This window comes from Caloenas nicobarica, chromosome 1 (genome assembly GCF_036013445.1).
Source record: "Caloenas nicobarica isolate bCalNic1 chromosome 1, bCalNic1.hap1, whole genome shotgun sequence".
NCBI lineage: Eukaryota > Metazoa > Chordata > Aves > Columbiformes > Columbidae > Caloenas > Caloenas nicobarica.
In genome coordinates this window covers 94,878,467-94,890,500 of record NC_088245.1, presented here as the reverse complement: position 1 = coordinate 94,890,500, position 12,034 = coordinate 94,878,467, and the positions used below count along the sequence as shown (strand labels likewise).

The 12,034-nt window shown below is 41.5% G+C and overlaps 1 protein-coding gene across 2 annotated transcripts; it reads right to left on the bottom strand.

Annotated features, from left to right (window-relative positions):
* Window positions 1-559: 559 nt before the first annotated feature.
* SH2D1B (SH2 domain containing 1B) lies at window positions 560-9,188 on the bottom strand. Of its 2 annotated transcripts, XM_065658103.1 has the most exons (4): window positions 8,915-9,188; window positions 3,502-3,565; window positions 2,469-2,637; window positions 560-814 (listed from the first exon to the last, which is right to left on the bottom strand). In XM_065658103.1, the coding sequence occupies exons 1-4, from the start codon at window positions 9,046-9,048 to the stop codon at window positions 777-779; spliced, it is 405 nt and encodes a 134-aa protein (XP_065514175.1). In that variant the 5' UTR covers window positions 9,049-9,188; the 3' UTR covers window positions 560-776. The 2 variants fall into 2 exon arrangements, with proteins under 2 accessions (XP_065514175.1, XP_065514168.1); XM_065658096.1 differs by lacking the exon at window positions 560-814 and having other exon boundaries at window positions 2,410-2,637.
* Between the last annotated feature and the right edge of the window lie 2,846 nt (window positions 9,189-12,034).

The window sequence follows — 12,034 nt, the reverse complement described above, 5'->3', positions numbered from 1 at the left end:
TGTACCATATATATTAAAAAAACCGATGTGTTAATACCAACATGCATCTAGAACTCACACTCCTCTTGTAATCTGCCTGAACCATTCATCAATATTAAAAGTATTTCAAACCATTTTCATGTTGTTGATTAATTCTTTATGACATGGATCAAATAAAGCCTTTTTGTTTTAATTCCAAGCTACAGTATAATCCTAGTATTCCTTGACATAGCTGAAATACTATCCACTATCCAACAATGAGCTAATATGAATTGTGCACAAAGTAACAGAGTTGAGAGGCTTAACAGAGTTTAGGGGTTTTTAAGCTTCATATGATGCCAGGAGAATTTTTATCTTCTATTGTTTTTATCAACATCTATTGGTTCTGCCATAAATTACCGCTTTATGCACTTTCATTTATTGTATTTATACTGCTGCTTTCTAACAGATTATTTGTTTTAGGAGTAGACTTCCCGGACAGTTTGCTGACTGAAAAACCAAAATACACATATATGCACACGGATACCCTTCCCCCACCCATGTATATGTACAGAGATGTGTATGTATGCATGCATCTATTATAAAAATTCTTTTCTTGCTGAACAAAAATACATAGTAGCTAGTCCTGGAGCCACTGGGAAAAAATAGAGCTGCTCTCACAGTCTGCAAAAGGCACTAATGCCAGCGGTCCAGATCCAGAGTGGAGAACGCTCAGCGGGCAGCTCTCCCCAGCCCATCTGCTGTGCGGTGGCACAGCCTGAAACAGCAGCTTCCCAAGTCCTCACGTTGTTGATCGTTCAGGGTAAGACGGCGACATAATCACTGTCGTCAATATCTGTAAATAAATCAATTAGAAAGAAAAAAGGTGTCATTGCAAATGGCAAAGGCTAAGTTGCCTTTTTGCCTAATTGCTGCTATTAAACATTTGCATTCACGTGAGACCCCTCCTCCTGAGGAACAAACATGTCAGAAATCATCCATACTTCGCTATCGCAGCTGTTTATCTGATTTACTATGACTATAGCATAACACATGCTTTCTTCTCTAGATAAATACCCAACAGAAAAGCTCTCCTCCCAACTAAGGGAGGAGAGCCTGGAAAAAACCTTTGTCTCTTAGACCTTGTCAGACTCACTATGTTTTTTGAGAAGACAGCAGAAAGGCAGACTTTGAATGCTTAGGGCTCCAGCTCCACTGTGGAAACTGTCTCTTGAAGCAACACCCTCAGACATGCTTTTCCTGGGCTAGAAAACAATGCTCAAATGTGTCCAACCACCAGTATCGTGACCCCAGTCCCAGGCGTTGTTGCACTGGAGCATGGGGTCCCGCACGTGCCACAGAGCCAGCTGCTGGTGGGTGCCACAGGAGGGATGGGCCCACAAAAGTGTGGTGTGTGCTTTAGGAAGCACTGGGGTGTTTTACGTGATGCCCGCATTTCAGAGAGACATCCACTCTGGCATTAACCCAAACTCCCCCTGTGAGCAAAAGCAGTCTGAGGGGCAACTTGGGATTGCCATATAAGTGAAATTTAAATTAAAATTCAACAGCAACAGCAACCAAACTGACTTGATTATTTCTCAAAGCCTCCGTGTTTATGACGACCAGAAACATTTTGATAGTGAAATGAAAGGTTTTGTTTTCCTCCCTCTGAGTCCCGACCAAACCATTGTGCATCCTCTGGAAAAGTCCATGTTGCAGGACAAGACAAGAAAATGTGTATGACACCTGATTTCTCCTAAAAATACACCCAGGCTACTGCAGTATTTTCATCTCCCTGGAGTGGCCATGACAAGTTACCATAAAAACCTTTTTTAGTGCAAATGTGGCACATCTGCCTTAGTGATACAAATGACAATGTGATGTTGTGGACACTGGAAACGCCTCTGCTGCTGTTTCCCTCAGCAAGGGTGTTGCTGCACTGCACTGGCGCCTAAAAATGGAGCTCAGTGCATGAAGTGGTGAGGAGAGCTCCCCGCTCCCTAGCCTGTCTGCTTGACAGAGGAGCTGTTGCACTGTTGTTATGTGCAAAAAATCAGCATCTGTCGCACAGACAAGAGGTGTGGCTGCAGCACAGAGCAGCTGGCCCACATGACCCCTTTTTCTAGCATTTCTCATGAGGTGTAAATCACACAGAAGACTGGATACACCAAGAATTTTTTTCCTCTATGATAACTGCACTTAATGAAAGGATTTCCCTTGCTCATTACACTTGGTCTTCTAGTCAGAGGACCTAGAAGAGTTTCAAGGTTATTTTGCAGCCTCTGACCTGGTGGATACTGAAGCTGAGCATTGTACAGCACTGATATGAAAAGTGGCTTTGAAAAGTGCATGAGGGATGCTGGCAAGTTGTCAACAGTGTCTCTATTCATCCTCCCCAAAGCAAGGATGTAAGGATGACGTGGGACTATAAAACATAGTCTACCACACCTGTCAATGAGTTGTTTTAAAGAAGAACCCCAGAACCACTAAGGCAGAACTATATTTCTCACCATCATAGATGTCATCCTTTTCTGATTTGAACTTCTGGTTTCTTTGTGAGGCCTTCGGTTTCATTACTGGGTAGAGGAGGTTTGTTATCAGTCCTTGATTTGGCTTTTCGTAAGTGTATATTAAATCCTTCAATGTTCTGAAGAGCCTCACTGGAACACCTTCAGAAGTCTGCAATGAAAGGAAAAAAAGTTTATTTGGAACTACTCTTCAGACAGATTCCTCTAAATGAAAGGAATGATAGGTTGCTTCTTGTTTCCCAAGGAGCTCTTCTGGAACCAGACCACGTGACAGAGTCTGGTACTAGCCTTTGGCCACTGGGGACACCTGCTTGGTGGCGTGCTCTAGGCCCTAAGTGTCACCTCCCTCACTCAAATTTTTTTTTTTTTTTTTGGAAAAAGGAGTGGTTTAAAATATGGGCTCAGGTGTGTTGAAGAGGGACGGCATTACAGACTTCCCCCTGGTGACAGGGCACAAGGTTAGGGGCAATGTGTTTTGTTCTCACTTAAAAGGTTTTATTTTAGTGCTTGGGTGACAAACAGAAGCCAAACGCTTTGTTCAATGTCTGCATTGTCAAGCAAAGGACATCTGCAGATGCAGCAGACGTGTCGGAGGATCTGCAGGAAAGTCCCTGGCCCCAACTTTCTCTTTTAGGTAAGAGTGTACTATTTGTCTCAGGTTTGCGACTTTCACCAGAGACTCCTGAGCCAAGCAGGGGACAGAGCAGGACAGCAGACCTGAACTGACCAAAGGGCTGTCCTCTGCCATAGGACACTGTGCTCAGCAATAAAAGGTCAGGGAAAGTGGGGATGTTCATGGTTATGGCATTTGTCTTCCCAAGTAACCACTACACGTGCTGAGGTCCTGCTTTCCAGGACGTGGCTAAATATCTGCCTCCCAATGGCAAGCAGTGACTAAACCCCTTATTTGTTTTGCTATGCCTGCGTGCACAACTTTGCTTCACCTATTAGGCTGTGTTTTAGCTTGATAAGGATCTTTAGTGCGATCATTACAGATTAAATAAGAGTTACTCACCTCTATTCTAAAATATCCTTGGTGGTCCCTGAAGATACGGTAGGTGTAGATGAGTTCTTCAAAGCTGTGAAAAACATTGCTGTATATATTATGCTTTTTATCAACAGACCACTGCAACTTGTTTAGACTGCTACAGCTGATCTTGACAGTCAGCTTTTGGTTTTGTTTGCTCACTTGTATCTTAAAATGCAATACAATGAAAGACTAAAAAGAAGAAACAAATCTAAAGGGATACCTGATGCTAAATAGCATCAGTTATATGTATATGTGTACATATATGCATTTACTTTTCCATTTGATTCATATACTGGAGCTTTCAAAATACTTGAAATTCTCCAAGTAATATGTTTAATAGACCATTACCCAAAATTAGTTATGCATGTTGTTTTCGTAAACTTCAGAAACCCAAATATTACTTTATTATGCCTTGCCGATTCAGATCTAACCCCCTGTACGTTGCTATGCAGATATGTTTGATTTTGGACCAAATTTATGGCACTCTTTTTCGCCTGGCCAAGTTAGGCCACATACAGTAAATGTAACTAAGAGTGCTGTGTTCAATCTGCAGTCACGACACTTTGCTTAGAAAAGATCCTGATCGAGCGTGTTCAACTAGCTCACCTCCACATCAGCTAACTGCCTGAGCTTTCCTGCAGCTTCTTAGGAATGGATCTTATTCTGTGTTTTGTACTACTACAGCTCCAATGAAATAGACCTGATAGGTGAAAGCAATGAAAATGCTTCAGGTTTATACATTCAGAAAGGCTGGGTGTCACTGAGAATTTGTATTACTTGTTCCGAGGCAGTAAAACACGAAATAGAGCCTAGAACTCTGCTGCAGGTGCCATGCAAGATAAGAGCCTTTGCTTCCATAGGATGCCTAAGTCCTTGCTCCTCACGAGCAGAATCACTTCACAGCACTGGAAACCAGTTTGTGCAAATGTAAACATACAAATAAACTGCAGGCAAAGGGCTGGCACGGGTGTCACTGAGAACTGCAGTGAGGAGAAGGGGAGTTGTGGCCCAGTTGGCTCTCAGACTTTACACCAGCTTGGACAACCTTTGCACAATGGAAACACAGTTCTAACATGTACCTCTCCTTCAAAAATGGAGCTGTAAGGAAGACCTGAATAGCTACAAAGACAAAAGTGATGTGTCTGTCTTCCCCTGAAGTCATACTCAAGGGGAAAAACGGGCTGGCTTCCAACTAATTGCCACATCCATAAGAGAAGCAGTCACCTTTCAAAAGACTGATCTACAGCTGAGAACAAGGATGAGAAATTCACCTGGGATATGACACAAGACTGCAATGCTGCATGGAAACAAGCACATTGACATGGAGTGATGCTCTGAAAGACGGTCTTTGTGAAGGTCTATCATATTGGTCGAAGTTAGGAAGGATGTGATGGGAGAGAGAAAGAAAATTGTATTAATCTAAGCAGTGGTAAATAATGATTCTGTATAAAACTTGCAGTTCACCTTTCATGTGAGATCTGCTGTCATGCCTCTGAAGAAGAGAACAGGTGAGGAGGTTGCTATGGCATACACAGGAGTGTGAAGTTGCAGAACGTTTTTCATGTAATCTGCTTTCCATGTAGGAGCTCTCAAGTAATTGCAGCATCACAAATCCATACTCGTATTCCTCCCATGCTGCCCCACACAGTGACCTCCTGAGCTGTCTGTACCTTCATATATTCCACACGTGACCACGTACCAGGCTACTTCAACCTAGAATATGTTTGGTTTGACCAGAATATAGCTGGAGATATATATGATACTCAAGAGCATCTGTGATATTAGGGACATAACAGTGGGCTGAGTCTCTGATTCCACTGACGAGAGCAGACTATGTGGTGGAAGGGACACCACATTTTTAATAAAGCGTGAGCCAGGAAATGTCTGCAAACAGCAGGTAGTATTGAAGACATAAGAGGTTGTGAGGTAAAATTGAATGAGACAGAGAGAGAAAAGCAAAACAGAAGGGAGCCTAGAGTTTGCAAAGTGAGACATTTCATATCTTGAAGTACACAATTATTCTAACAAGCGGTTTCAAGGAACTTATTAACTAAACCTAACGAAGGCCTTTCTATAAGAGTAATTTGTTTCCACAGACATTCCATCCTCTCAACTATCTTCTTGTCCACCTCGTGTGTGATACTTCCCTAAACTTAATTTTGTAGGGGCACTAAAAGAAGGCTGTTGAATTCTTGAAGAGATGTTAGCAGAAAATGGCCTCCAGTCACCAGCACTCAAAAAATGACTGCGCAGGTCCTACTTCTAAGAAAATTGTTATTCCTTTGCATTTCCCAGGGTTTTAATTATTATTATTTTTAATAATATGCAGGTATTTGAACGTTTGGGCTACTGATGGCATTGGATATATTTTGTCAACAGAAATAAAAGATTTATTAAATTCTGAAACAGCAGATATTCAGAAGATGAACTGGAGATCATGACCATGATCAAAAAAGGCAGTAAAGCTGCAAAGATATGTAAACTACAAATAGCGGTAGGAGGGTGGGGATGAGGAAGCAGTATTTGAAAGCAAGGCTTTTTAACTGGTACTCATGTTCATTGGAAGGATTTCAGCTGTAGCTACGTGAATTGAGCTGACATAAGAGGGAGAATCTTAGGGTGAATACCCATCTCAGGGGACTTGCGCGTAAACAAATAGTTACTCTGAAAATAAGCTACTTTGTTCTGCAAAAAAAGATACTTTGGACTGCAGTCAGAATAAGACCTTCCAGTTAGAATCAGGTTGATTCAGAGTCGCTTCACAGGGATACATCTGGTTTTTTTCTCCTTGAGATACCCATGGAAATTCACATGTTCCTGGCTTAAGAGTATTTTATAAATGTGAGTGTTTATTCTTCAAACATAGACATACAAGTGAAAAAAATCCTACCAGAAACTGATGATTTTTGAAATTTATTGTTTACCTAGCATCCAAATTTTGAAAGGTTAGTGCCTGGATATTATTGGGCTACTGTAATTTTTACTGAATAAACACGATACTACTACCATTAAAATGAAAACTTCTGTTTCTGCATTAACTACTAAATGCATACCAACAGCTGCATATGGTACAAATTAATAAAGTGCCTGGTCTGGGCACAGGGGTATCCAGTGACAGAAAAGTAGGGTGAGAGGAGCTTTTTTTGGTAGAATGGTGTGTTGAGCCATAAGGAGAACAGCAGCAAGAGCAGTAGGTCTGGTCTGAGGTACTGTCAGGGACCTGGAACAGCTTTGGATGAAAGCAGCAGTGGGCTATGGAGGAAGATGTATCAGCAGAGCTGTGCACCATGTCTGATTAGAGAAGAGATGCTTTTGAACTGGCCCCACCATTCTGAACCCCAGATCCTCCATGTGAGTGCCTGTCCCCATGCCCCAACCAGCAGAAGACAAAGAAAAGTTGGTTGTTTTCTGTAGCAAGTGGGTCAGTATCTCTGCCCGTGGATCAGCTAATTTGAGAAGTGTGCATCAGTTTGTGCATCAACCATGTTAGGTGCTAAGCAATGTTTTAAGATGCAATTCTAATCTAAAAGTTGTCTTGAAGTGGCACGGAGAGTTTCAGTGTTGATTGCCTCCAGTTTTAGGAGAGCTCTCCCCTGCCTAGTCAACTAGTGGCAGACAGTCCAGATTCTGAGGCAATTCTGAGCCAATACACTACTACCATCCCACTTGCTATCTGAAGACAACCCTTGCTTTCACCTCTGCAAGCCGGTATCTGTTATACCATTGCTGCCACCTCTATGGTTTAACCATTACATTTGTTAACGCATGAGTTTTTAACACTAAAAACTCACAGAGGCTATCTGGAAGTCACGTGCTTTGCCCAGAAGACTGTTGACAGACAAAAGCATGTCTGCAAGGTATCACAAGGCAGACCTGCTTTGCCCTTAGGAAAAACAATAATTAAAAAAAAAAAAGGAAAGAAGAAAGGGAAAGAAACTGTGTTCGTGCGGCAGCAAGCTTAACCTTTATGTCAGCTTGCATCTGCCCACAATGTACTCTGGAGACATGCCTTCTGTTACATCAAGGTGTTCAAACTCATTGCACACAACTAACTAGCCCTTCACTTTCTCATCTACCTCTACTGCATGAGATCTCAATGGTCATCTTATGTCAGGGACTAACATTGTCATTCTTCCCGTGCCAGGATCTCCATTTAGTCCCTTCTGACAGGGTATGCGTACTCTTTCCCTCCCACGCTCCCTGCCCTCCCCGCACTCGCTACATTCATAGCATCGTAGAATACCAGGTTGGAAGGGACCACAAGGATCATCTGGTACAATCTTTCTTGGCAAAAGCACAGTCTAGACAAGATGGCCCAGCACCCTGTCCAGCTGAATCTTAAATGTTGTCTCCTTCCACACCCTACTGAAGGCAGGTTACTGCAGCTCCCTCCCCGTGGGCTCCGTTTGTCCCCCACTTGCCATTTCTCTTCTCCTTGCCCTGTCATTTTATGGACCTCCTTTTTTCTACGCACCAGTCCCATAGCACTCCATTTCCCTCTCCCTTTTTCTCCTTTCTCCTTTGATTTATTTCAAAAGAAATATGGTTTTGATTACAGATTAAAATTTTTCTGATATTTTTCAATTAATTAGATGAAATGGTAACATTTTTTCATGTCACACTCAAACACAATCCTCAAAGAGAACATAAAACATAGGGTCAAACAAGGACTCAGAGTTACTAATTTATAAACTTTGAACACATTAGGAACAGATCAATTATATATGAAAAATGTAAACTAGGCTTCTTGAAAGGAAAATAAACGTGCTATTCCCTATAGGAAAAGAAAATACCAGAATTGTAGTCGTGGTAATTAAAGTTAAGGACTAGAAGTAGCAATTTTCTATATCCATCTTGTTCATGGACTTGTCATATGAATTAGGACTGGGCATTGTAGCTTTTTGTCTCAGCTTATGTTATTGCATCGAATAAAATTCCTTTGAAGCACCGGGCTAAGCTTTCATCAGACAGAAAACATATGAAGATGAAAATGTTTTGTAACCTACTGTGAGACTTTTCAGTGTCTCAACAGTGCTAAAATGCTATTTACTCATCATTACAGAGTCGGTAACTTTGAGTAAGGTTCTTACTATGTTTTGGCAGGTAAAGCTATTTTATCTGTGTTCCTTGTCTGCAGAGAAACCAGCATCAGCAGGTTATAGTTCAGCTATCCTCTCTTGAATAAAATGTTGAAAAATGTTGCAAAAATGTTGCAAATGCCACTGTCTCACCTCTCCCTATAAAGGAAGCCTAAGGCAACCAGCATTACTTGAATACACATACACACCCCCTTGGAGTCTGTTAATATTAGGGAAGAACTATTAATGCTAGAGAAGATGAACACTTGTCTTGGGACATGTTTGAAAACTCATAAAAAGTTTGGTACGACAATACTTACAAAATACAGAGACATAAAGCTCCTTCCATGTTTTCACTCTCTCGTATTAAATAGCTACCATTCTTTCTGTTCTTGCTCAGCAATTCTTCACAGGTTCTTCTGGTTATCTTCCCATGAAAAAATGGCAGCTCCATGGATAAAAGGAAACGGTGTCTCTCACCTTTCAAACCAGTTCCAGAAAAACTCGGAAGTCTGGTATTAAAAGAAGACTTATTCCAAACGCAGCCGTCTGCAGACAACTGGAACTGGAGGTGCTAAGTACGTTCAAGCATTCATCTGTGTTGTCATCGCTGACCTGTCCGTAGCAAAGCGGGCTGTCAGCCTGTGCTTACAGCTCATGAATGCAGTGAAAGCAGGAAATGTGAAATGGTTTATCTTCACTGGTCGCAGTCCACATCTGAAGGGAAGAACATTTCGTCACATTAAATCAGCAGACATTTGAGTTGTGTATCACACTTCTAAGCTATGCAATAGCTGAGCTGACACCCAAGTATAGTTATATTTTTAAGTTAACTCTTGTGTTTAAAGTCGCTCGAAGCCCTGCAAATATGGTTCTTGCTCGTAGTTTTGAAAAATTCTGCTTGGTTTGATTCCTTCCCTTGCCAGACTTGCCTTCTAACACAGTCGTTTGGTTTTTTTCTGTCCTTTTTGTTTGTTTGTTTACTTGAACTGTCAAGTTCACTTAAAGTTGGTCAGCAATATTTAAGAACGAGATTTTTCAAAACAGATCACTTTTCCTCCCGCTCCCCCCCTCCCAGCTTCTTATTTCTAAAGTATAGCTATTTTATCAAGAAGTTCTGCTGTCTCTGTGCCATAATTTAGGAAACATGGCAGGAAGGAGGAGATCAGTCGTCCCTTTGTGCAGAGATTTAAATAGAATCCAGCAAAATAAGCTGTAGAACTACACAAGGATTTTAATAGAGAAACAAAGTGTGAGATACAGTGACCACCGGCATCTTGACTGCAGAGTTGGAAAAATATCCTGCATTAAAAACAAGGTAAATACTGACTGAACACCAGTAAAAAGGGACAGCTATGTTGCACACGCAGGTGTTACTTTCATATTTCTTACTCTGATAACTTCATACACACAAAAATCTTATATTAAAATTAGTGTTTTTAACTGCGAGTTAATAATACATGACACTAAAAGCATTTCCAGATGGCATCTTAGTTAATTCAGGTATAAAGCAAAAAGGTACAGCTTTGTGTCAAATAAATTTAGGGAGTTAGAAAAGATTCCCTTAAGAGAGAAACCTAGAAATGGCAAGGCCAAGGTGAAGATAAAACAGAGGTCTGTGCTGAGGTCCGTACTGCAGTGACCACAGATTACCAATAAAACAAGTCTCTATTCCCAAGGGGTTAGTGAGACTGGGGGGAAAATACCCACCTTCGCCTTGCAAGTCTGCTTGAGAACATGTGGCAAAGTTTCTTCTTGTGAGCAAATATACCAGGATTTTCCTGCAGTTTAAAACTGTTTGGAGCTTTTGTCTACGCATCATATAAATAAAATATTTCCATGAGGTATGGTGAGGTGATTGGTTCTTTCACAAGCCCAGCTCTGCAAAGGAAGCGTAGCAGCTGCTCATTGCTGCCCTGCTTCAGGCAGATTCTCCTTCCTCTGTGTTGAAAGCAGTTAGGAAACCGCAGATTCCTCTTTCACGAAGACAACAACTACATGTTCTTCGCAATTTTCTCTGAAGACCTTTTTAACTGGCACAGAAGCAGAAGACAGTAATTTCAGCAGACCTTGCAGATCTGGATCTAGAAGTTACTTAGAGGGAAATGGCAGCCAGATGTTACCCACAGACTGCTTAGTAAAGCGCGTCTCTGATGCCAAAAAAACCATGAGAAGGAGTAAATGCTTGAGGGGAAATGGGGGCTAGAGGCTCCTCTCAGCAGCAGTCACCATCCACAGCCTTGACCACCATCCTCCTCAGGCAACAGCAGGAGCAGCAGGTTTGATCTTGCCAAGCCTTTTCCTTTTCCTGACAAAGGCAGATGCACTGTTGGTGCTGGTCCTTAAGTCAGCACACTTCTGTTTGATCGACACCCTTCAGAAGCTTTGAACTGACTCTTGGAAAGGTATGGTGAGGTTTGAGATGACACTGAGGCCCAGGCAAAGGCCACCAGGCAAGGGGAAGAAGAGAGGAGGGTTTGGATAGAGAAAATGCACCAGTGGTGGGAAGACCAAGAGTGAAGAGGGGATTCTGTGAGGAGCAGCAGCAGAAACTACTAGGAGAACTGGGAGAAACAGAACAAGGAGCAAGACAAAGGAGTGACAGGCAAGATACGGAAAAAACATTGAAAGGAAAGAAGCAGTGGATCTCAAAAAAAAAAAGTGAAAAAATGGTTAAGTGGATTTGTGACATGAAGGAGAGTTTAAATCAAGGGGCTTGAATGATACTGAATTTATCAGAGACACTCTGCAACAATTTAGTAAGCTCAATGGTATGAGAAATTTTGGAATAGCAATCAGGAGCTACGGTTGAAGGAAGGTCTAATATTGTAGTGGTATAACAGCTAAGGATTATTATAAAATTAATGAAGAATCTTTCATTTATGTAATACTTGTAGGACTGAAAAAAAGAAGGTGACAAGTGGACAGGACCTTGAGAGTACTAAGAAAGAAGATTTGAGAAGGAAAAACTGGTTAAAGAGAGAAAGGAGTTAGCCTGTGGTAAAATAATTCAGTACTCCAAATAGAAAAAGCTTTTAAAGAAAATTAAACAAGGACAGCAAAAGGGTTAGAAATGGGAGAAGGCCTTGGCATAAGTAAAAGGGGTTGGGATAGACAGCAAAGATTAGTAGATTTGGTAATAAAGAACTGAATGTAGTGAAAGATACTATCAACCGTTATCACTGATAAGTGTAACCTCCTTCCTTATTTCAAGATCTGGACAATTTCTGAGCTCATATAGCATCAGAGCAAAGGTGCTAATGCTGGTGAAAATGGCAAATTTTCAGCTTGGTACTCAACTCTGGTTACTACTATTGACGATATTTGGCTCAGTCTTCTCAGTTTCTACATATGAAACTCACCGAACTGAATAATCTCTAAAATTCTCTGAGAGACTGGTTTCGGGCTCCTAAAAGAGTGCCTGGTGGCATAGTAGACAT